Source organism: Bombina bombina, chromosome 1 (assembly GCF_027579735.1).
Source record: "Bombina bombina isolate aBomBom1 chromosome 1, aBomBom1.pri, whole genome shotgun sequence".
Lineage (NCBI taxonomy): Eukaryota > Metazoa > Chordata > Amphibia > Anura > Bombinatoridae > Bombina > Bombina bombina.
In genome coordinates, this window is record NC_069499.1 from 503,629,688 (window position 1) to 503,653,871 (window position 24,184).

Below are 24,184 nucleotides of genomic sequence, written 5' to 3' on the forward strand. Positions count from 1 at the left end.
AGATAACTCCGAAACTCTTCGAGCCGAGGAGATAGCTACTAAAAACAGAACTTTCCAAGATAAAAGTTTAATATCTATGGAATGCAAAGGTTCAAACTGAACCCCTTGCAGAACCTTAAGAACTAAATTTAAACTCCATGGCGGAGCAACAGGTTTAAACACAGGCTTGATTTTAACTAAAGCCTGACAAAACGCTTGCACTTCTGGAGTATCAGCCAGACGCTTGTGCAAAAGAATAGACAGAGCAGAAATCTGTCCCTTTAAGGAACTAGCTGAAAATCCCTTCTCCAATCCTTCTTGGAGAAAAGATAATATCCTAGGAATCCTGACCTTACTCCATGAGTAACCTTTGGATTCACACCAATGAAGATATCTACACCATATCTTATGATAGATTTTCCTGGTGACCGGCTTACGAGCCTAAATTAAGGTATCAATGACCGACTCAGAGAAACCATGCTTTGATAAAATCAAGCGTTCAATCTCCAAGCAGTCAGACGCAGAGAAATTAGATTTGGATGGTTGAAAGGACCCTGAAGTAGAAGGTCCTGCCTCAGCGGCAGAGTTCATGGTGGAAGGGATGACATGTCCACCAGATCTGCATACCAAGTCCTGCGTGGCCACGCAGGTGCTATCAAAATCACCTAAGCTCTCTCCTGCTTGATCTTGGCAATCAGACGAGGGAGCAGAGGAAACGGTGGAAACAGATAAGCCAGGTTGAAGGACCAAGGCGCTGCTAGAGCATCTATCAGCGCTGCCTTGGGATCCCTGGACCTGGATCCGTAACAAGGAAGCTTGGCGTTCTGACGAGACGCCATGAGATCCAGTTCTGGTTTGCCCCAAAGTTGAATCAACTGTGCAAATACCTCCGGATGGAGTTCCCACTCCCCCGGATGAAAAGTCTGTCGACTTAGAAAATCCGCTTCCCAGTTCTCTACTCCTGGGATATGGATAGCTGATAGATGGCAAGAGTGAACCTCTGCCCATAGAATTATTTTTGAAACTTCCAACATTGCTAGGGAACTCCTTGTTCCCCCTTGATGGTTGATGTAGGCTAAAGTCGTGATATTGTCTGACTGAAATCTGATGAACCTGACCCCAGCAAGCTGAGGCCAAGCCTGCAGAGCATTGAATATCGCTCTTAGTTCCAGAATGTTTATCGGAAGGAGTGCCTCCTCCTGAGTCCAGGAGCCCTGAGCCTTCAGGGAGTTCCAGACTGCACCCCAGCCCAGAAGGCTGGCATCTGTCGTTACTATTGTCCAATCTGGCCTGCGGAAGGTCATACCCTTGGACAGATGGACCCGAGATAGCCACCAGAGAAGAGAATCCCTGGTCTCTTGATCCAGATTTAGTAGAGGGGACAAATCTGTGTAATCCCCATTCCACTGACTGAGCATGCAAAGTTGCAGCGGTCTGAGATGTAGGCGGGCAAACGGCACTATGTCCATTGCCGCTACCATTAAGCCAATTACTTCCATACACTGAGCCACTGAAGGGCGAGAAGTAGAATAAAGAACACGGCAGGAATTTAGAAGTTTTGACAACCTGGCCTCTGTCAGGTAAATCTTCATTTCTACAGAATCTATCAGAGTTCCTAGGAAGGAAACTCTTGTGAGAGGAGATAGAGAACTCTTTTTTTCATTCACTTTCCACCCATGAGACCTCAGGAATGCCAGAACAATGTCCGTATGGGACCTGGCGATTTGAAAATTCAAAGCCTGTATCAGAATGTCGTCTAGGTAAGGGGCTACTGCTATACCCCGCGGCCTTAGAACCGCTAGGAGTGACCCTAGAACCTTCGTAAAGATTATTGGTGCCGTAGCTAACCCAAAGGGAAGAGCCACAAACTGGTAATGCCTGTCTAGGAAGTCGAACCTGAGAAACCGATGATGATCTCTGTGTATCTGAATGTGAAGATAAGCATCCTTTAAGTCCACGGTAGTCATATATTGACCCTCCTGGATCATAGGTAGGATGGTTCGAATAGTCTCCATCTTGAAGGATGGGACCCTGAGAAATTTGTTTAGGATCTTGAGATCCAAGATTGGTCTGAAGGTTCCCTCTTTCTTGGGAACCACAAACAGATTTGAATAGAAGCCTTGCCCCTGTTCCTCCCTTGGAACTGGGTGGATCACTCCCATAACTAGGAGGTCTTGAACACAATGTAAGAATGCCTCTCTCTTTATCTGGTTTGCAGATAATTGTGAGAGATGAAATCTCCCTTTTGGGGAAGAAGTTTTGAAGTCCAGAAGATATCCCTGGGACACAATTTCTAACGCCCAGGGATCCTGGACATCTCTTGCCCAAGCCTGGGTGAAGAGAGAAAGTCTGCCCCCTACTAGATCCGTTTCCGGATCGGGGGCTTATCCTTCATGCTGTCTTAGAGGCAGCAGCAGGTTTTTTGGCCTGCTTTCCTTTGTTCCAGGTCAGGTTAGGTCTCCAGACCGGCTTGGACTGGGCAAAATTTCCCTCTTGTTTTGTATTAGAGGAAGTTGAAGCTGCGTCACTCTTGAAGTTTCGAAAGGAACGAAAATTAGTCTGTTTGGTCCTTAATTTGTTGGACCTATCCTGAGGAAGGACATGACCTTTTCCTCCAGTAATATCAGAAATGATCTCCTTCAGTCCAGGCCCGAATAGGGTCTGCCCCTTGAAGGGAATGTTGAGAAGCTTAGACTTTGAAGTAACGTCAGCTGACCAGGATTTAAGCCATAGCGCCCTACGCGCCTGAAAAGCAAAACCTGAGTTTTTAGCCATTAGTTTGGTTAAATGAACAACGGCGTCAGAAACAAATGAATTGGCTAGCTTAAGGGCTTTAAGCTTGTCAAGGATATCATCCAACGGGGTTTCTACCTGTAGAGCCTCTTCTAGAGACTCAAACCAGACAGCCGCTGCAGCAGTGACTGGGGCAATGCATGCAAGAGGCTGGAGAATAAAACCTTGTTGAACAAAAATTTTCTTAAGGTAACCCTCTAATTTTTTGTCCATTGGATCTAGAAAAGCACAACTGTCCTCAACCGGGATAGTTGTACGCTTCGCTAGGGTAGAGACTGCTCCCTCCACCTTAGGGACCGTCTACCACGAGTCCCGTGTAGGGGCATCTATAGGGAACATCTTTTTAAAAACAGGAGGGGGAGAGAACGGTACACCTGGTCTATCCCATTCCTTAGTAATCATTTCTGAAAACCTCTTAGGGATTGGAAAAACATCAGTGTAAACAGGCACTGCATAGTATTTATCCAACTTACACAATTTCTCTGGGACTACAATGGCGTCACAGTCATCCAGAGTTGCTAAAACCTCCCTGAGCAACACGCGGAGGTGTTCAAGCTTAAATTCAAATGTAGACATATCAGAATCAGGTTGAAGTGTCTTCCTTGAATCAGAAAAATCCCCCACAGATAGAAGCTCTCCTGCTTCGGCTTCTGCACATTGTGAGGGTATATCAGACATTGCTACTAAAGCGTCAGAGAGCTCTGTATTTGTTCTAGCCCCAGAGCTGTCTTGCTTTCCTTGAAACCCTGGCAGTTTGGACAATACCTCTGTAAGGGTATGATTCATAACTGCCGCCATGTCTTGTAAAGTATACGCAATGGGCGAGCTAGATGTACTTGGCGTCCCCTGAGCGGGATTTATAGGTTCTGACACGTGGGGAGAGTTAGTCGGCATAACTTCCCCCTTGTCAATTTCCTCTGGAGATAAATCTTTTAAAGCCAGAATATGGTCTTTAAAATTTATAGTAAGATCAGTGCATTTGGTACACATTCTAAGAGGGGGTTCCACAATGGCTTCTAAACATAATGAACAAGAAAAAAACAATCACATAAACTGCAAATACAGTGAAAAAAAGCAGTAAACTCTATGAAATTTTTACAGTGTGTATAATAGACTAAAGTAGCATTGTACCCACTTGCAAATGGATGATTAACCCCTCAGGCTCAAAAACGAATTAGAAAAACGGTAAAACCGTTATAAACAGTCACAAGCAAACTGCCACAGCTCTACTGTGGCTCCTACCTGCCCATAAAACGACTTTTGGAGGCACAAAAACCCTTTACAGAGGTCCTATATGTCAGGGGACTCCTTCAGGGAAGCTGGATGTCTCAGACTGTAAAAACAACTGCGCAATTAGAGCGCGAAAATAGGCCCCTCCCACCATGCACTCAAAGTGAAAGGGCCTTAAATAACTATTCCTAGGAGAAATCTAGTCAGCCATGTGGAAAACTAGCCCCAAATAAAGATTTATCACCCTCAGTAAAAAACGTTTTTTATATATCCTCCAAACGTTTTACATACTAAGTAATAAGAGCAAGTAACATGAATATTACCCTTTACTGCAAGCATGATACCAGTCGTTTGTTAAATCACTGTAATCAGGCTTACCTTAAATATATCAGGCACTGTCAGCATTTTCTAGACCTTATCATCTCTCTAGAAAAAAATATACTGAACATACCTCAGGCAGATAATTCTGCAGGCCGTTCCCCCAGCTGAAGTTTTCCCATACTCTTCAGTTATGTGTGAGAACAGCAGTGGACCTTTGTTACAACCTGCTAAGATCATCAAAAACCTCAGGCAGAACTCTTCTTCTAATTGCTGCCTGAGGTAAAAACAGTACAACGCCGGTACCATTTAAAAATAACAAACTTTTGATTGAAGATAAACTACACTAAATCACCACATATCTCTTGATACTTCCTTTCTTGTCGAGAGCTGCAAGAGAATGACTGGGAGTGGCAGTTAGGAGAGGAGCTATATAAACAGCTCTGCTGTGGGTGTCCTCTTGCAGCTTCCTGTTGGGAAGGAGAATATCCCACAAGTAATGGATGAATCCGTGGACTGGATACACCTTACAAGAGAAACATATATATTTTTTTTCCCACTTTCTGCCTCTCTGTTTGCAGCTCAAAAGTTGGCACTCAACCTTTATCTGTGATTTGGAAGTATTCTCTCAGTTCTGTCATTCAGTTAGTTAATTCCAAAAAATTACTCTTAAAAATGTGTAAATATATACATAATGTAAACTTAGCTATGGTTATACTAGTTATGTACAGTATGCGTGTGTATATATATATATATATATATATATATATATATATATATATATATATACACACACACACACACACACATTATAGCGGTTTGTACCTTTTTAAAAAAAAATCATGTTAGTGGTCCACAGGATTCAAAATTGTGAGTTTAGTGGTCCCTGAGGTCCGAAAGGTTGGCGACCCCTGATCTAGAGATTAGTTTTATTCCAGGGAGCTAGAGTGATCCTGAGCTGAGATACTGAGGATTCCATATACATTTGTATAACCAATATTTGCTGGTGGATTTGCAACACATAGACAATAACAACAACAAAAAAATAGCAAAATTAAAAAAAGTTGGACCAATTTAGATAGATTAAACCAGAATGTTGATTGGTAACATTGCGTTCTGAGAAGGCCAAGCTTGTTGTGCCCTCAGAGATCCCCAGACTCAGCCTAGAATGTAATGTATACACCCAGTTTAGGATTAGTGATATGCTCAGCACATAAATTACACAGCTGAGATGAAGCATACACAAGAACAGCTCTGCACAGTTAGCATAGGTAAACAGGGCTTACGTGATCAGCAGATCTGCCCTCATCCCCAGTAGATGGTCCGGATACTTGAATTGCAATAGATCACTCCATAGTAAAACAAATATAAGGTTAGAATATATATATAAGTATGGCAAAATACGCTCAATTGACCACGATCAGACCCCAGAAGGGTGAGAGAAGAACACTCAGTAACTAGCTTTTTAAACTTAAATTACACCCAGCACACCCAAATATAAAGAATTTAACAAAAAGCTGCTAGTAAATGCTCAGAAAATAATGATGTTCTTGCCACCTCCAATACTGCTCCAAAACAGATCAGAAACTCAAAGTTTCCAGAAATTAAGATGGTCACCATGCCAGGAGAAAGGGGAGTGACTACCCATAATCCTGCAAAAATGACATGTCTTCCTCATTATACACTGAACAAGCAAATGCCTATGCAGACCATTTCCTTCTGTCTTGCAGTCAGTTGCAGAAGAGCAGAGCTTGTTAATTATCTCTAATAAGTCAGTCCAGGGTGAAAAAACTCCATCACCTGCACTATAATGGCTTCAAAGCTGCATCCAAAGCTTCTCAGCTACTGAAAAACCACATTATTATAGCATACAGTTTATATTATATACAACAGTAGCTTTATTAAAATGAATATGCCTAAATGTTTAGCGACTCTATGAAGAATTTTCACAAAATAATATTAGAAATTCTAATTTACATTAATGACATATGATTAAAAACAGTGGACAGATTGGTTTCATTACCTTTGCTCTGTAGTTGCCAGCAATTCCTTTGCTTTCTCAGGTTCCACTTTAAGATAAGACTGGTACATAGAGAAAGTCTGAATAAGACCCAAAATCTCTCCTATTGACATTGGGGACTTGGTAATTATATTTTCTATCCTGTAAAAAATAAATTATACCCTTTAAATCTACTGCAGAGAAATGTTACTGAATTATCTACTATATTTTTGTGAAATTGCTGCAGAATAAGTTGCCGTCTTTTAAATAAATAATAATAAAAACATTGGGTTTTCTTACCTCTTTTTATCCGTATAGGGTATAGCCTCAAATATTTCTTTGTAACCAGTTTTGACATGCTTAACCTTCTCATTTTGATATTGAGCTAATATATCTTGCACCTAAAAAGAAAAAACAGAATTCTATTACAAAATCACTAACTACAAAATCATTCCAAGCCAACGTTCATTTCATGATCACATCTCATTCCCATCTGATGCATTAACACAAATTTGTTAGAAATGATTGACACACACACACTAAATGATCTGAAAGACAGAAATTATTTGAATCAGCTAAGGATTTACCATCTGGTCCACAAAATTCCTTTAGAAAGTGATTAAAATCCTTTGGTCTGAAAAAGCCCAGGAGTATCAGTATTGATCACACATCCCTGTTCTTTGCCACCAGTAGAGCACTACCAGTGATGGATCAATATAATGCAGTCTTCTGAACTAGGACTGGAATCAAATTATTGGTGGCTGAAAACTGGGCTTTTAGTTCTCAACTCAGTTTGAATCCAAAGAAGACTGTTTAGAACAGGATTCTTCCATTTGTACTGGGTTGCCTAGTTAGGCTTTAGATGGCACGGTTCCCATAGCACACACTCTTTAAGGAATAACAAGGATGCAAAACAAACAATATCAATCTTCAGGTTCACCTGGGTGTCAGCTTCCAGAGCACCCCAAGCTCTGTGAGCAACATACAAAAAGGACAATTGAAGCTGCACTATCAATAAAAGATTGGAGTTTATTTAGTAAAACATATGAAACACTTTGGGGCACCTGCCTCTTTGTCAAGCTAAAAACACATTGTGAACACCACACAAATAAAGCATTACTAATTAAAACAATCATAATCCCACTAGTGGGCAGTTATATAATTACAACACAAATATTTATTTAACCCTAACTTAGCCCACACAGGTATATGAAAAAACCCATGGTTAAAATGAAATGATTTAAAAGGACAGTCTAGTCAAAATACAATTTTAAACAACTTTCCAATTTACTTTTATCATCAAATTTGCTTTGTTCCCTTTGTGGTATTTTTGAAAAGCTAAACCTAGGTAGTCTCAAATTGATTTCCTAAACCGTTGAAAACCGCCTCCTAGCTCAGAGCATTTTGAAAGTTTTTCACAGTTAGACAGTACTAGTTCATGTGTGTCATATAGATAACATTGTGCTCACTCCCATTGAGTTATTTAGGAGTCTGTACTGGTTGGCTAAACTGCATATCTGTCAAAAGCACTGACATAAGGGGGCAGTCTGCAGAGGCTTAGATACAAGGTAAACACTAATCACAGAGGTAAAAAGTGTATTAATATAATCGTGTTGGTTATGCAAAACTGGGGAATGGGTAATAAAGGGATTATCTATCTTTTTAAACAATAACAACAATTCTGGTGTAGACTGTCCCTTTAATATAATGGAGAAATATTAAATAGACAGAAAGATCTGCTCCATAAAGAAGCAATTTGGATTTAGAGACTGGATACCATGCACCCCAAAGGGATGAATGAAGAATTTGATTTAAACCCTTTTATTTAAACTCCTTTTATAGAATTTGAGTTAAGTTTCTTTATATTTTTTTAAATATATTAATATTTCTCCATTATATTGCTGCTTAAATTATTTCATAATTAACCTCATAAATGTTAATGAAGAATTTGTGTAATGGTTGCGTGTGTTATAGGAGCCTACACTGAACAAAGTAACCATTTTTGTAAAAAACTGGTGTAAAATTTATATACAACATAATAGCATAACTATAAATTAGACACTAAGAGATGTTAGACTCATACTTTATGCAGACTAGGAACTTAATGCACCAATTTGAAGCGTGCCCCTACCTCATTAAATACTTTTATCATCTGCTCTGACCGATCCTTGTAATGAACTTCCATACTGGGAGTGTAGGTAAAGAATGCAAGGCAGCCACCAGGTTTCAGGATCCGATCAACCTATAGTAATTCAAGTAAACATTTAATATGTTAAGTTACGCATTTTACAATACTGTAACAAAATGTGGAGTTTAACATACAATAAAAGCAAAAAAGAACCAAATCTAATAAAATTAACATACTTATACAAAATGTAGGTGATCTTTTACATATATTTATTTAATATACACACACTCTAAAGCAACGCTTCTGGCAATTTTTTTCTTTCATGATTCAGATAGAACAGGCAGTGTTAAACAACTTTCCAATTTACTTCTATTGTCAAATTTTCTGTTTTTTATCTTTTGAAAAGCAGGAAGTTAAGGGACACTCAAGTCAAAATAAACTTTTATGATTCGGAAAGATCAGCAGTTTTAAGACACTTTCCAATTTACTTCCATTATTACATTTTGAACAGTCTTTTTAAATTCACACTTTTTGGGGAACAAGATCCTACTGAGCATGTGCACAAGCACACAGGGTATATGTATACTAGTCTGGGATTAGCTGATGTCAGTCACATGATACAGGGAGCCAGAAAATGGGAGGGCAAATTAATTTGTCAGAAAACAATCTTTTGCTTATTTGAAATTCAGAGTAAGTGTTAAATCATTTTCTTTTTACTATGCACTTATTAATTATGCAATTCTACTGCATTGAGTGGTCCTTTAAGAAGTTCAGGAGTGTGCACGTGTGTGCAGCACTATATAGCAGCAGTTTTTAAACAGTGTTACTCATTAGCAAGATCACTAGATGGCAGCAGCATTTCCTGTTATATAGTGCTCCTAAAATGTGCACACTACCTATCTAGATATTTCTTCCACAAAGAAGAACAGGAAAACTAAGCAAATTTGATAATAGAAGTAAAATGGAGACTTTTGTAAAATCGTATTCTCTATCTGAGTCATGAAAAAAAATATATACAGTATATGTGCTGATACTCAATACTTACCTCCTTTAAAAACGTCTCAATATTGAACCAATGCACAGCTGCACAAGCAGTTAAAAGATCAACAGATGCATCATCCACTGGACAAATCTCAGCTGGGGAAGCACTAAAGAAAATGTATAGTAGGGTACACAGTAACTTGTACACATTAAGTATCAACAGTACAAATAAGGCCTATATTAAGAAAAAAAGTGAAAACCTTATCTAAAAAAGTACATAAATATATAACTTATAAAATAAGTTATTTTTGTCTTAGAAGGTTAGGAGGAGACATAGAAGAAAAAATAAATTATATATATATATATATATATATATATATATATATATATATATCCATCCAATTCCAGGTACACTCACTATAACTTCTTTAACAATAGCCAGGGTGCTGCATGCAAAACATACAAAAATCCTTTTATCCTCTTTAAGAAGAAAACGCTGCACTCACCGGTCTTGAGAATGATACACTTTATTCAAAACCTCATCACATCAGCTCATAGCTGCATAGATACCCCCAGACGTTTCGGTACCAAACTGGCACCTTTTTCAATGGGTAGTTTCATTATCTTGAGGGAACATTTGAAGATACTGAAACTACCCATTGAAAAAGGTGCCAGTTTGGTACCGAAACTTCTGGGGGTATCTATGTATATATATATATATACACATACATACAGTATATATATATATATATATATATATATATATATATATATATATATATATATATATATATATATATATATAAATATATATATATATATATATAATATCCCCATTTATTTCATTTATTTATTTTTCTTGTTTGAGTAAAGGAAATAAATTAAATAATTTTACACTATCAAGTTGCATATTTTAAATTTAACTCACATATAGTTGAGGTTGGGAATGCCTTTATCTGATGTTTTTGCCTCTTCTATTTGAGCCTCACTGATGTCTGTCGCAATAACCTTTTGAAAATAAGGAACCAATATCCTGGCGCTTTGTCCTGTCCCACAACCAACGTCCACTGCTAATTCATAAGGTTTTGTTAGCTATTAAAGAGATAGAGATCCATATGTGATTTTCTGTAAACTTTTTTTTTTTTATTCATGAGTGATATGTACAAAAAAAATAGACTACAGAACAAAATGATATATAAGTTCTCTTGAAGTGATGGTAAATCCTAGCGTTTGTGAAACACTAGGATTTACCATTGGAACAAATAAAGGAGACTTTGAGTCATGACATATAAAATACTTCATGCTGAAAGCTCCTTTATTTGTTTAGAGCCTTTTGCCGCACTGAGCTGCTCAGGCAGCCCACGGCAGAACGCTATTTGGCTGAGAGGTGACGTTTCCACCTCTTAGCCAATAGCCATGCGGGAAATACGCCAGTCAATCAGGGGTAAAACACATAGAGATTGATCACAATATTGTGTTTGTTTTCGGCAGATGAAGATTTCTGAACTTTAGCCAGTATTGTCAGTGTGTTAATACCCCTGACTACCTGCTGAAAACAACACAAAGTGGTTATCTGTGTTGTTAATCTAGTGATTTCATCATGAAAAAGCTAAAATCAAGTGAGTAACAACAAACAAAATGGCAATTCTGGGTGTTTTGATATTAGTGTGTAGTGATACTAAAATTCCTTATTCATTTTCTCAACGTTACTTGATCCATTAATCATCTGCTTGGTGATGTTGACATCCAATATGGCGCCAGATAATTTAACTCCTTAAAGGGACAGTCTAGTCCAAAACACATTTTGATTCAGATAGGGCATGTAATTTTAAACAATTTTCCAATTTACTTCTATCACTAATTTTGCTTTTGGTATTCTTAGTTGAAAGCTAAATCTAGGAGGTTCACATGCTAAGTTCTAAGCCCTTGAAGGCCGTCTCTTAGCTCAGGACATTTTGACAGTTTTTCACCACTAGAGGGTGTTAGTTCATGTGTTTCATATAGATAACACTGTGCTCATGCACGTGGAGTTACTAGGAGCCAGGACTGATTGGCTAAAATGCAAAATAACTGAAATAAGGGGCAGAGGCTTAGATACAAGATAATCACGGAGGTAAAAAGTGTATTAATATAACTGTGTTGGTTATGCAAAACTAATGTATTATCTATCTTTTAAAACAATAAATACTCTGGTGTAGTCTGTCCCTTTAACTACTGCACCATTTCCCCTCCTGTGCTGAGAAGTTTTGTAGTTTCTAGATGCTGCTCACATTTAGGTCATTATTCAGTGAGAAACTGACACATATATTGTTTTTTTAACTGACCACAGCAGATTCAAACTACACCATTACTTTGTGTATGTACCATGAGATGTAAGAACTCTACATCTAAATATGAAAACAAGTGTATTTGATTTATAATTTTAATAAAAAAGGTTATAAACAATCGTGTGTGTGTGTGTGTTTTTTTCTAAACAATATAGTCAAATGAAGAAGGATTTGTCCTCACATAAATAAGGGCCTTTGGATATAGTTTTGAGAATTTAGACTGTTGTCAGAAAAACAGGACTGGCACATATTAAGTGTGCCACCGAAACAACAAAGTAAACTATCGTACCAATAAACAATGAAAATGTTTATCAGCAGCCGTTAACACACCAACAATTAACAAGACTGTGATCAACCTTATATTTAGAACCAGTAATACAAAAATGACATTCTAACAAATGGTCATTCAATTTTTTTTAAAGGTATAGTTTTATAAGTTGTAATAATGCACAATTGGTATTTTAAAAATTGTGCATTTTTATAACTAAAAGGAAATAGATTAAAGGTCAGAAAATATGTTGAGATAAACAGTGTAGGATTATGGTTATATCATGCAACTGTATCTAGCCCAATAGGTAAGGTAATTGATGGTTCTCAATTTTATATGGAATATATTATTAACAATACCATTTCTATGTAAATGACACCAAATTCAGTAGCACTGCGTACACAAGTTGGGTATATAATAACACAAATTAGTATTAAATCATACACATACTTATATAAAATAATTTAAGGGACATGTTTAAAACAGGCTACATAATTATGCACTCCTCCAAATAAGGCCAACGGTGGGTGGAGTTTGACCACTGAAACAATTTCAGCAAAGAAGGTGTTAATGCATATAAAAACATTTCATACTCACCTAGTAAATATTGTACTTACAGGGGGCGCTTTTGGTCTAAAGAGATATGTTAATACAAATATTACTGTAATTTGCTAGAGCCATTTTTGCATTACTGATCCTAGATAACTCTTTTTTTTTTTTTTTATTCTTTGTTATTAGATTAATCTCCACAAGATGTATATCAGAAATTAAACATGAAATCGCAAAAACATCCAGTATATATAAATACATAGAAAAGACAGAAACTAAAATTTCATGCAATTTGCGAGAACAAACTTAATCTTGTTGGAGTTTCCAAAATATAATAAAACAAAAACCACGAGAACAAATGAAACCAAAATAATCACACACAAAAAAAAAGTTAAATAAATTCTCTTTATAAGCCCCCACCGCTGGACCCGGGCCAAGCACCCTTGGCATCATGGGCGCGGTTGTAATCCTACACTAACCAAGTGGCAGGAAATTTGTTCAAGAGTACTAATTCTGCAAAACTTATGGACAAGCGAAATGGATAGAGGATCTGTCTTTGCACCGAGAGAGGATAAGATTTAATAATTGGAAGCCATCCAAGAAGAAAATCTTCGATTCTCTTCTCAGAGGCGTCTTGTAGGTGAAATGATTAAAAAATAATTTGTTCTTGTATTTCTTTTTGGACTGCCGAAAAACTTGACTCTCTACTCGCCTTCCAATTCTTAAGGATAAGATGGCGAACTGGAAGGATGATCGTATTAAATATACGGATCAAGCGGGGGGAACTATTGTTAGCTGAGGGAAACAATAATACTACATTTTGTAATGCGATATAGACATTTACGTCGTAAAGAGCACTAAGCCAGAAACAAATTTTAAGCCATAGTTGATTTAATTTGGGACATCACCAAAACATATGGAATAAGTCCGCTTTAGGCATAGAGCAACGTGGACAATTCCCTGAACTAGTAGGAAAAAACTTTTGAATTTTAGATGGATATAGATAATAATTATTCAGCAACTTCACGTGTGACTCTTTCCAGCTCATAGATAATCTACATTTGTTTAACATCTTAAAACTCAGAATGATCCTTTCATTGTCAGTTCCAGGAATGGATGGGCACAACCAATTACTTATCCCATCCAGATATTTTTCACTTTGCTTTGAGAGCATAATGTCGTACATCAGAGAGATAGATGTATTTCCTGACTTAAACTTTTGAATTAAAGTTTTGATATCCGACCATGCTAACATATTCCCAACCTGCCAGTTCTGACTATATATTATATATATATATATATATATATATATATATATATATATATATATATATAATGTCGTATTTGAAAATAGGCATACATATCTGATCTAGGCAACACATAAGCTTGAAATATATATTCAGCTGGACACACCTGGCAATTTTCGTCCATCACTTGCTTTACAAGAAGTAAACCTTTATCTGCCCAAGATTTAAATATCTTTTGATGAATACCCGGCGTAAATTGTGGATTACCCTGAATGGGAAGAAAATCTGAAAAAGCAGGATCTATACCTAAACAACCACAGAACTTATACCACACTATAACAATATTTTTAAATGACATCATTCTACAAATATTAGAAGGAAGTTGTTTAGGTTTACAATGTAAGATGGCTTTTAATGAAAAAAGACGTGTATAAAAAGCCTCTTCCTGACCTACCGCAATAAGATTAGTTTCGGTGATCCAGTCTAAAGCAAATTTTACCATGGCCACAATATTATAAAGCTTAATATCGGGCAGAGCCAGACCCCCACATTTTTCTTCTGCATAAGCTTAGCTAGAGCTATTCTCGTTTTTTTATCTTTCCAAATAAATTTAGAGAAATAGCCATAGATCTTCTTTATATCTAGATTAGATATGAAAATGGGTAAATTTTGCACAACATACAGAAGACGCGGAAAAATAATCATTTTTATTAGATTTACCTTATCAGAGATAGATAATGGATAGGATGCCCAGAGCTGAAGATCCCATTGAATTTTTTCAAATAAAGATGAATAATTTGCTACGTACCATAACTTCGGATTTCTATGCAACTCTAGCCCTAAGTATTTAACTACATTCACTACTTTGAATGGGATAACCCCAGTATAGGGAAGCCTTCTGCCCACATACATAAGTTCGCTTTTATCCAGATTAACTAGATAGCCTGAAAATTAGCTAAATTCAGCAAGTATTTGTACAATTACTGGAATGGTTAAATGAACGTTGTCCACAAATAGCAGGATATCATCTGCATATAGCAGGGACTTTAAGCAATTAGTGCCGAGTGGTAAACCAGTTAGGGTATCTCTGAATCGAATTGCCAAAGGTTCTATCGCTAGATTAAAAAGAAGGGGGGACAACGGACAGCCTTGCCTAGTACCACGTTGCAGAATAATCTCTTGTGACCGAATACCATTTACCAATAAAAATGATCTGGGTTTTGAATAAACTTTGCGGATATATTGAATAAAATTACCGGAAAATCCAAAATTATCTAAAGATCGAAGTAGATGCTCCCAAACAATAGAATCAAACGCCTTGACAGCGTCTAGAGTCATAACTGCTGAATCACAAGTTACCAAATTATTTATATCCTGCTCTGAATTCCACGCGTAGTCAAGGAATGTAATTACCTTACAAATATTCTTAGATTAATTTCTAGATGACATAAACCCTGTCTGATCTGGGTGGATCACATTCTGTAGACATTGGCTAAGCCTAGCTGCAATAATACCGGCCATTATTTTATAATCAGTGTTGAGCACTGATATTGGCCTATAAGAAGCCGGATCTTCAGGATTTTTTTCCTTTTTTGAGTATAAGTGAGATATTTGCCTCTACAAAACCTCCTGATATAATATTATCCGACAGATAATAATTATTAAATAATTCCACCAAAAACGGCGCTAATTCATCTTTTAAAGATTTATAAAATTCAGCGGGCAGCCCGTCTGGGCCTGCCGCTTTATTTAATTTAAGGCCATCAATTGCTTTACTAATCTCCTCTTTGTTAACTGGTTGATTCAATGCTGCCAGCTCTTCCGTTTGAATCTTGGGAGCACTAACCTTTGACCAAAAAATATTTTGATTATGCTGATTTATAACAACCGACGCATACAGTTGCTGATAATAACTATGAAATACTTGACTAATCTCTGTTGAATTAAAAAACCTATTATCCCCGTTTTTAATAACTGCAATAAAAAAAAAAAAATTCCTATTTTTAGTTATACGCGCCAGGTGTTTTTCGCAGAGCAACCATGGAAACTATTATAATTTAAGCTAAGCCTCAGCTCCTCTTCTTGAGATCTTTGTTTTAAGAACACCCCCCTTTCCTTTCTGGCCTCCAAATATGCAGACCAATTCACCAGGGAGGAATCAAGATTAACCTTTCTGTAGGCCATCTTAACGTTATTGGCTAGTTGAAGTCCCCGTTCCTTCATCTTTTTGGAGCATCTACTCATATAGTCAATAATCTCTCCGCGCATTACTGCCTTGGCTGCCTCCCAATAAATCTCTAATTTATTCTTGTAGCCAGAATTAAATAGCACATAGTCATTCCATATAGTTTTAATCCAGGATATAAACCTAGGATTAGCATATAAGAATCGGGGAAAGGAAAAGAAAGGTGCGCTGACCTTAGCCTCTCCTACTCCTGTAAAGGACAACGAAATGATAGCATGATCGGATACCATAAACTTACCAATTCCAGCACTAACTGGATATACCGACAATGATTCTGATATTAAGAAAAGATCAATCCTTGAGAATGTCCTATTAGCCTTCGACTAACACGTGAAAGCTTGTGTTTGTGGATTCTGAATTCGCCATATATCGATCAAACTAAATTTATTACAGAATTTTTAAAATACTTCGCATTTCTCTTGTATTCTTCAGAATTCTTATTTGAGAAGCGATCTAATTCTGGGCATATCGTCATATTGAAATCTCCACATAAAATAAGATTTTCCCTTTGATATGGGAATATCTTGTTTTGGATCAGCTCCCAAAATTCAGATGAAAACTTATTAGGGGCATATATATTACAACAAATATATTTTACACTATTAACCATGACTTGAAGCAAGATATATCTGGCTGCGGGGTCTATCTCTACATTAATAATTTTGTATTCTAGATCTTTATGAAATAAGACTGCGACTCCTCGTTGTTTATGAGGGCCAGAAGAAGAGATTACTTCGCCAACCCATTTTATTCTAAGCTTAGCTGCTTCTGCCCCATCTAAATGGGTTTCTTGTAGAAATACTAACCCCGGTTTCTCTTTGGCTAGTGTTTTAATAACTAGTTTACGTTTACTCGGGGAGGAGATCCCTCCCATGTTCCAAGATAAGATTTTAAATCCTACTTCCCTCATCAGAACTTAAGTATATATAAACCAAAAAAAAAGGCGGGAGGGGAACAGCGGGGGGAAAGAGAGAAAAGAAAGGACAAAAAGAAAAGAAAAAAAAAACCAAAAACTAAAACATAACTTATAACACAGATTGCAATAGCTCTCTCTAGAGACAAATTCCAGACTCTTTGTGGGTTAATACACAATAAAAAACATAGACTAGACATATCTGTGCTAAAAATCAAATAATATTTGATCAAAAATAAAAACCAAACATGCTATATATATCTCGTATATAAGCGCTATCTTCAACAGCTCCATACTACCTGCTGTCTTCCTAGATTCACTTAGATTTCTAAACTTTTAATAAATACTTGGACTTCTGAGACTTCGTTGAATATAAATTTGGACCCCTTATTTTCGACTATAATTTTAGCCGGATAGAATAAACTTGCTCTTATCCCTTTACTGATTAACTGTGAGCAAAATTGTGCCATCATTCTTCTCCGCGCAGAAGTCTTGAAACAGAAAAATCTTGCTGTTCCCAAATCTCAGGGAATCAGCTTTTTTAAAAAGCTTCAAGATCTCCAACTTATCCTGAAATTTAAGCATCTTAAAGACACACATCCTAGGTTTAACCGGCCCTGAAGTAGAGTTTCTCCTGGGGCCGACTCTGTGCGCCCTTTCAATTGCTAAGGGGAGGACATGAGCAGGTAAACCAATAGCCTGAGGGAGAGTGGTAGAGGTAAATTTAATAAGGTCGTCAAACTCCGGAGATTCCGGTAAACCTATAATCCTAATGTTATTACGCCTGGCGCGATCTTCGAGATCCTCCAGGCGCAATTGCATACTATTTAGTTTGACCTGCTGTGATTGGATTACATTTTCTTGAATAGTCAGCCTGTCTTCAACTGAGGAAATTCTACTCTCCGCTTCCCTCATTCTTACAGAGAATAGCTTGACCTCAGCAGAAAGTGTCATCTCTGTAGCGATGGTTCCCAGTTCTTTTTTAATTTCCTCAAATTGAGGGGAAAAAATAGCAGTAAGTTGCCTGATTAGTACCTGGGTATCAATAAGAGCTGATACATTTTCTGCTGACATATCTGGATTGGAGTCGCCCAATTTATTATTATTTTTTTCCTAGATTTCACAGGCATTTTGAGTGAATTATTTTTCCCAAGTGTTTTCCATTTAGTGAACTACAAAAAAACAATCGTGTTAAGTGAAACAAAAAACAAACTCCTGTGCAAAAAATAAAATAAAAAACAAAATTATTAATTTGTGATGTATATATTTCTTTTTTTTTTCCCCTCTATTCCTTTTTCCTCTCTCTTTTTTTTCCCCTTTTCTGTCTCTACCTTCTCTTCCCTTCCTTCCTTTTTCCTTTACCCTTCTCCCTTTCCTCTTAGCCTTCCTTTTTAACTCTTATAAGTATCTCTATGTGACCACTTCTCCAACTTTCCTTATGATAGTACCTTTACTCAAAAATGTGAAAATACAATCAGTGTGTAGTGCTTAAGGCCTGTGACCTCTATATACACAAACAAAAATTTAATTTGGGCTCCACTCTTAGAACAACCTGTTGATCCCCACTCTTCTATAATCAAACTCAGCAAGTACAAATATTCAAGGCAATAACCAATGAGTACCCCTCAAAATGATCCTTTCTATACAAATCTTAACATTAATAAGGGAAAATATCTCAACAAACAATTAAATCAGCAGACTACTTAATGTTACCACTGTAAAAATAGAAAAATAAGGTTATCAGTCCGTCTCTAACTTAGGCTAAAAAAATCATAAGCTTTATCTCTCTCTCTTTTTTTTTTTTTTAAACAAGCCTGGTCTCCTCGACCTGGAAGGGGCTTTTATGCTCAGCTGTAGCGCCAGCCAGGACTTCCCATGTTTGGACCAGGTCTCTGCTTGTATTATGATAGAAAAAGGCACTACCGGGCTGCTATGCAACCTTGACTTTACCAGCAGACAGAGTTTAACACATTAATGGGAAGTCCTCCAGTATCCCCTACAGAATGAGGCAATGTCCCAAAATCACTTCAGGCAGATTCTCCAGCCACCCACCTCCTTCAGCGGGCCAGGGACACGCCAAGATAACCAATACACAAGTGGTTTAAGAAACAGTTAGGGACACAGTTAATTAATACGGAGTGAGAAGCGTCCCACTGATACTTGCGGTAAAACAATGCCTCTTCTGGGCCGGCAAACTTCGGCCGGAATATTCTTACACAGCAGCGCTATTCCTGGGAGACCTGTGCCATCACCTCAATTGGCCACGAAACACTTGACCCGGCTGCTACAGTCGGCACCTCGACTCAGCTGTTCTAGGAGAGCGTGACTTCCGGATCCCTCCGCGTAACCACCGCTCTCACTTTCTCAGCGTATCCGTGCTCCAGGAAATAGGAAGAATTGCATCCTCCGCCCAGGCTATCACTCCGGGTCAACACCTCCACCACTCCAACTATCCACCTCTCGCATATCTAGAACTCCTCCTCGCCTCAGACGGAACTCCAGCCTCAGCAGAAAATAGCGAGTCCAGCAGGTAAATTTTTAGCCTCAGCACAGGATGTCAGCAGGAAACTTAGTACATGTTTGTTGGCTTTCTCTTCTTGGAAGATTGCTCAGCAGCGGTTTACCCGCAGGCACATACAGCCTTAGAGGTTTCCTTTCCAGCTGGCGTTATTATGCCTAGCTACTGGCCCCGCAAAGTCTAGCAAAAATGGGGCAAAGAATGAAGGCTTGGATCACTAGCAACGGCTAACACGCGACATGGAGCAGCATGAACTTCAGCTCCGCCTTCTCACCGGAAACCAGTACCGATCCTAGATAACTCTATTCCACCCCCACGAGTCAAACACATAAGTCAAAATTAGACGCTGTAAGCCTTGCAGATCATAACACAGCCAATCAGCATATCAGAAAAGGGGCTTGCAGCTCAAGAGCAATAATTTACCTCTGTGTTTAACCCCCCCTTTGTGTGTGGTATTAAAAAGCAGGTCAGTAATAACAAAATTACATTAGAATGTACCTTTAAAAATGAACCCATTCTTTGTCTTTTTATATTATTTAGGAAAACAAATTCAAGGTACACAAAATGTAATATCAGAGAAAGCACCCAAAAGAGGAAGTATAAGGGAAATGACTATATAAAACACTACATTATTAGAAATGCACTCTAGCAGCGCTAGATAATAACTCAGGTATTCACACTTTTTAATTTAATGTTTTTTTCACTTGTCTTACATCTCACGCATCTCAGCACCTGTGCAGTGATATACCATCAATGTGATTCGCCTTATTAGAAAATTAGCCTTCATATCATATTATTTACATTTCAGATATATAATAACACAAGTGCAGAAACCCTTTATTCAAATTGCTTGGGACCAAAAAAGGTTTGGATTCGGAATAGGTTGGATTTTGGAATATTTGTATATTTGCAACTGTGAATAATAAAGTCTGAAGAGGGGATGTGGAACCAAGTGTAAACAACAATGTTTTATCTCATTTAGACAATATTTACATGTCATAATACAGCTTATACATGCAACCTAAAGGTAGTTTTATGTCATTTTAATACTTTTGTATACTTAGCAACCTCAGTAAGATAGTACAGGATTGTAATCAGAAAGATAAAATGTGTTGTTTTAAATAAATATAACATTTGCATTAGAACACAAAAAAAGAAAATGTATGCTTACCTGATAAATTTGTTTCTTTTTAGACACGATGAGTCCACAGATTTCATCCTTACTTGTGGGATTATGCCTCCTGGTCAGCAGGAGGAGGCAAAGAGCACCACAGCAGAGCTGTATATATAGCTCCTCCCTTCCCTCCCACTCCAGTCATTCGACCGAAGTTAGGAAGAGAAAGGAAAAGCCAAGGTGCAGAGGTGTCTGAAGTTTACAAAAATGAATAACCTGTCTCAGAGAACAGGGCGGGCCGTGGACTCATCGTGTGTAAAAAGAAACAAATTTATCAGGTAAGCAAAAATTTTCTTTTCTTTTTAAAGACACAATGAGTCCACGGATTTCATCCTTACTTGTGGGATACAATACCAAAGCTATAGAACACGGATGAAAAGGGAGGGACAAGACAGGGAACCTTAACGGAAGGCACCACTGCTTGAAGAACTTTCCTCCCAAAAACAGCCTCAGCCGAGGCAAAAGTATCAAATTTGTAAAATTTAGAAAAAGTGTGAAGAGAAGACCAAGTTGCAGCCTTGCAAATCTGTTCAACAGAAGCATCATTTTTGAATGCCCATGAGGAAGCCACAGCCCTAGTGGAATGAGCCGTAATTCATTCAGAAGGCTGCTGTCCAGCAGTCTCATATGCAAAACGGATGATACTCTTCAGCCAAAAAGAAAGAGGTAGCCGTAGCTTTCTGACCTCTACGTTTCCCTGAAAAAATAACAAACAAAGAAGACTATTGTCGAAAATCCTTAGTCGCTTGTAAGTAGAACTTTAAAGCACGGGCTACGTCTAAATTATGTAACAGACTTCCTTCTTAGAAGAAAGATTAGGACACAAGGAAGGAACAACAATCTCCTGATTAATATTCTTGTTAGAAACAACTTTAGGAAGATAACCAGGTCTTGTATGTAACACCACCTTATCCGAATGGAAAATAAGGTAAGGAGAATCATATTGTAATGCCGAAAGCTCAGATACTCTTCGAGCAGAAGAAATAGCAACCGAAAATAAAACTTTCCAAGATAATAACTTAATATCTATGGAATGCATAGGTTCAAACGGAAGCCCTTGAAGAACTCTAAGAACTAAATTTAAACTCCAAGGAGGAGCAATTGGTCTAAATACAGGCCTGATTCTAGTCAGAGCCTGACAAAAAGATTGCACATCTGGAACATCTGCCAGACGCTTATGTAACAAAAATAGACAAAACAGAAATCTGTCCCTTTAAGGAACTTGCTGATAACCCTTTCTCCAATAAAGATATTTACGCCATATCTTATGGTAAATTTTCCTAGTGACAGGCTTACATGCCTGAATTAAAGTATCTATGACTGAATCAGAAAAACCTTGTTTAGATAAAATTAACCGTTTAATCTCCAGTCAGCTGCAGAGAAACTAGATTCGGGTGATGGAAGGGACCCTGAATGAGAAGGTCCTTCCTCAATGGAAGCTTCCACGGTGGCCGAGATTACATGTCCACCAGATCGGCATACCAAATCCTGCGAGGCCATGCAGGACCAATGAGGATCACTGACGCCCTCTCCTGTTTGATTTGAGCAATCACCCGGGGAAGGAGAGCAAACGGGGGAAATACATACGCTAAGTTGAAAGACCAAGGAACTGCCAAGGCATCTATCAACTCGGCCTGGGGATCCCTGGACCTTTATCTCGGAAGCTTGGCATTCTGACGAGATGCCATAAGGTCCAACTCCGGCCAACCCCATCTGAGAATCAGGCTTGAAAATATCTCCGGATGGAGCCCCCACTCTCCCAAATGAAAAGTCTGCCTGCTCAGAAAATCTGCCTCCCAGTTTTCCACCCCTGGGATGTAGATTGCGGACAGATGGCAAGAGTGAGCCTCCACCCACTGAATTATTTTGGCTACCTCCATCATCGCCAAGGAACTCCTTGTTCCTCCCTGATGATTAATGTAAGCCACTGTTGTTATGTTGTCCGACTGAAATCTGATGAATTGGGCCGAGGCCAACTGAGGCCAGGCTTGAAGCGCATTTAATATCGCCCTTAACTCTAGAATGTTGATAGAAAGTAGAGATTCTGCTTGAGTCCATACTCATTGAGCCCTTAAGGAGCTCCAGACTGCTCCCCATCCTAACAGGCTGGCATCCGTTGTCACAATCACCCACGCGGGTCTGCGAAAGCATGTCCCCAGGGATAGATGATCCAGTGACAACCACCATAGAAGAGAGTCCCTTGTCTCCTGATCTAGGGTTATTTGAGGAGACAAATCTGTATGATCTCCATTCCATTGCCTGAGCATGCTTAGCTGCAGAGGCCTGAGATGAAAACGTGCAAAAGGTACGATGACAATTGCCGCCACCATCAATCCGATTGCCTCCATGCACTGAGCCACTGATGGCCGAGGATTGGACTGAAGGGCTCGACATGTATTCAGAATTTTTAACTTCCTGACCTCCATCAGAAAAAATTTAATTGACACAGAGTCGATCAGGGTTCCCAGAAAAGGCACCCTTGTCTGAGGAATTAAACTCTTTTCTCGATTTACCTTCCACCCGTGAGTTCTCAGGAAGGCTAACACAATGTCGGTATGAGATCTTGCTAGTAGGAAAGATGATGCCTGGATCAGAATATCGTCCAGATAAGGCGCCACAGCAATGCCCTGCGGTCTTAGAACCGCCAGTAGAGACCCCAGAACCTTTGTGAAAATTCTGGGCACCGTGGCCAGACCGAAAGGGAGAGTTATAAACTGAAAATGTTTGTCCAGAAAGGCAAACCTCAGGAACTTGTGATGATCTCTGTGGATAGGAACGTGAAGATATGCATCCTTTAGATCCACTGTAGTCATAAATTGACCCTCCTGGATCAATGGAAGAATTATACGAATAGTTTCCATCTTGAAAGATGGAACTCTGAGAAACTTGTTTAGACTCTTGAGGTCTAAAATAGGTCTGAAATTTCTTTTTTGGGAACTACAAACAGATTTGAATAAAATCCCTGTCCCTGAAGTGCAACGGGACAGATTACTCCCATGAAGGAGAGGTCTCTTACACAACATAAGAACGCCTCTCTTTTTATCTGGTCTACAGACAATCATGAAAGAAGAAACCTTCCTCTGGGGGATGAATTTCTGAACTCTACTTCTGAACACTATCTCTATTTCCCAGGGATCCTGAACGTCTCTTATCCAAGCCTGGATGAAGAATCTGGTCCCGGATCGGGGGCCAGCCCTTCATGCTGACTTAGGAACAGCCGCAGGTTTCTTGATTGTTTACCCTTATTCCAAGACTGGTTGGGTCTCCAGGTAGACTTGGTTTGTGAATAGATCCCTTTCTGTTTAGAGGAAGAGGAAGAGGGGATTCAAAAGGAACGAAAATTACTCTGTCAACCTCTCTGTTTTGATTTTTTTTATCTTGAGGGAGGAGATGACCCTTGCCTCCCGTGTTGTCAGAAATAATTTCTTTCAAATCAGGACTAAACAGGGTTTTCCCCTTATAAGGAATAGCCAAAAGTTTAGACTTGGATGACACATCTGCAGACCAAGACTTCA

General features: G+C 38.4%; 1 protein-coding gene across 4 annotated transcripts in view; it reads right to left on the reverse strand.

Moving 5' to 3' along the window:
- The window catches only part of LOC128645539 (putative methyltransferase DDB_G0268948), a 52,285-nt gene that overhangs the window by 8,714 nt on the left and 19,387 nt on the right, over positions 1 to 24,184 (reverse strand). For all 4 annotated transcript variants that reach the window (XM_053698583.1, XM_053698586.1, XM_053698587.1 and 1 more), the window contains exons 3-7: positions 10,357 to 10,520; positions 9,493 to 9,595; positions 8,451 to 8,561; positions 6,620 to 6,720; positions 6,344 to 6,481 (exon numbers count right to left, since the gene is read on the reverse strand). In XM_053698583.1, the coding sequence (XP_053554558.1) occupies positions 6,344 to 6,481; positions 6,620 to 6,720; positions 8,451 to 8,561; positions 9,493 to 9,595; positions 10,357 to 10,520 (617 nt within the window). The remainder of the gene's footprint in view (positions 1 to 6,343; positions 6,482 to 6,619; positions 6,721 to 8,450; positions 8,562 to 9,492; positions 9,596 to 10,356; positions 10,521 to 24,184) is intronic.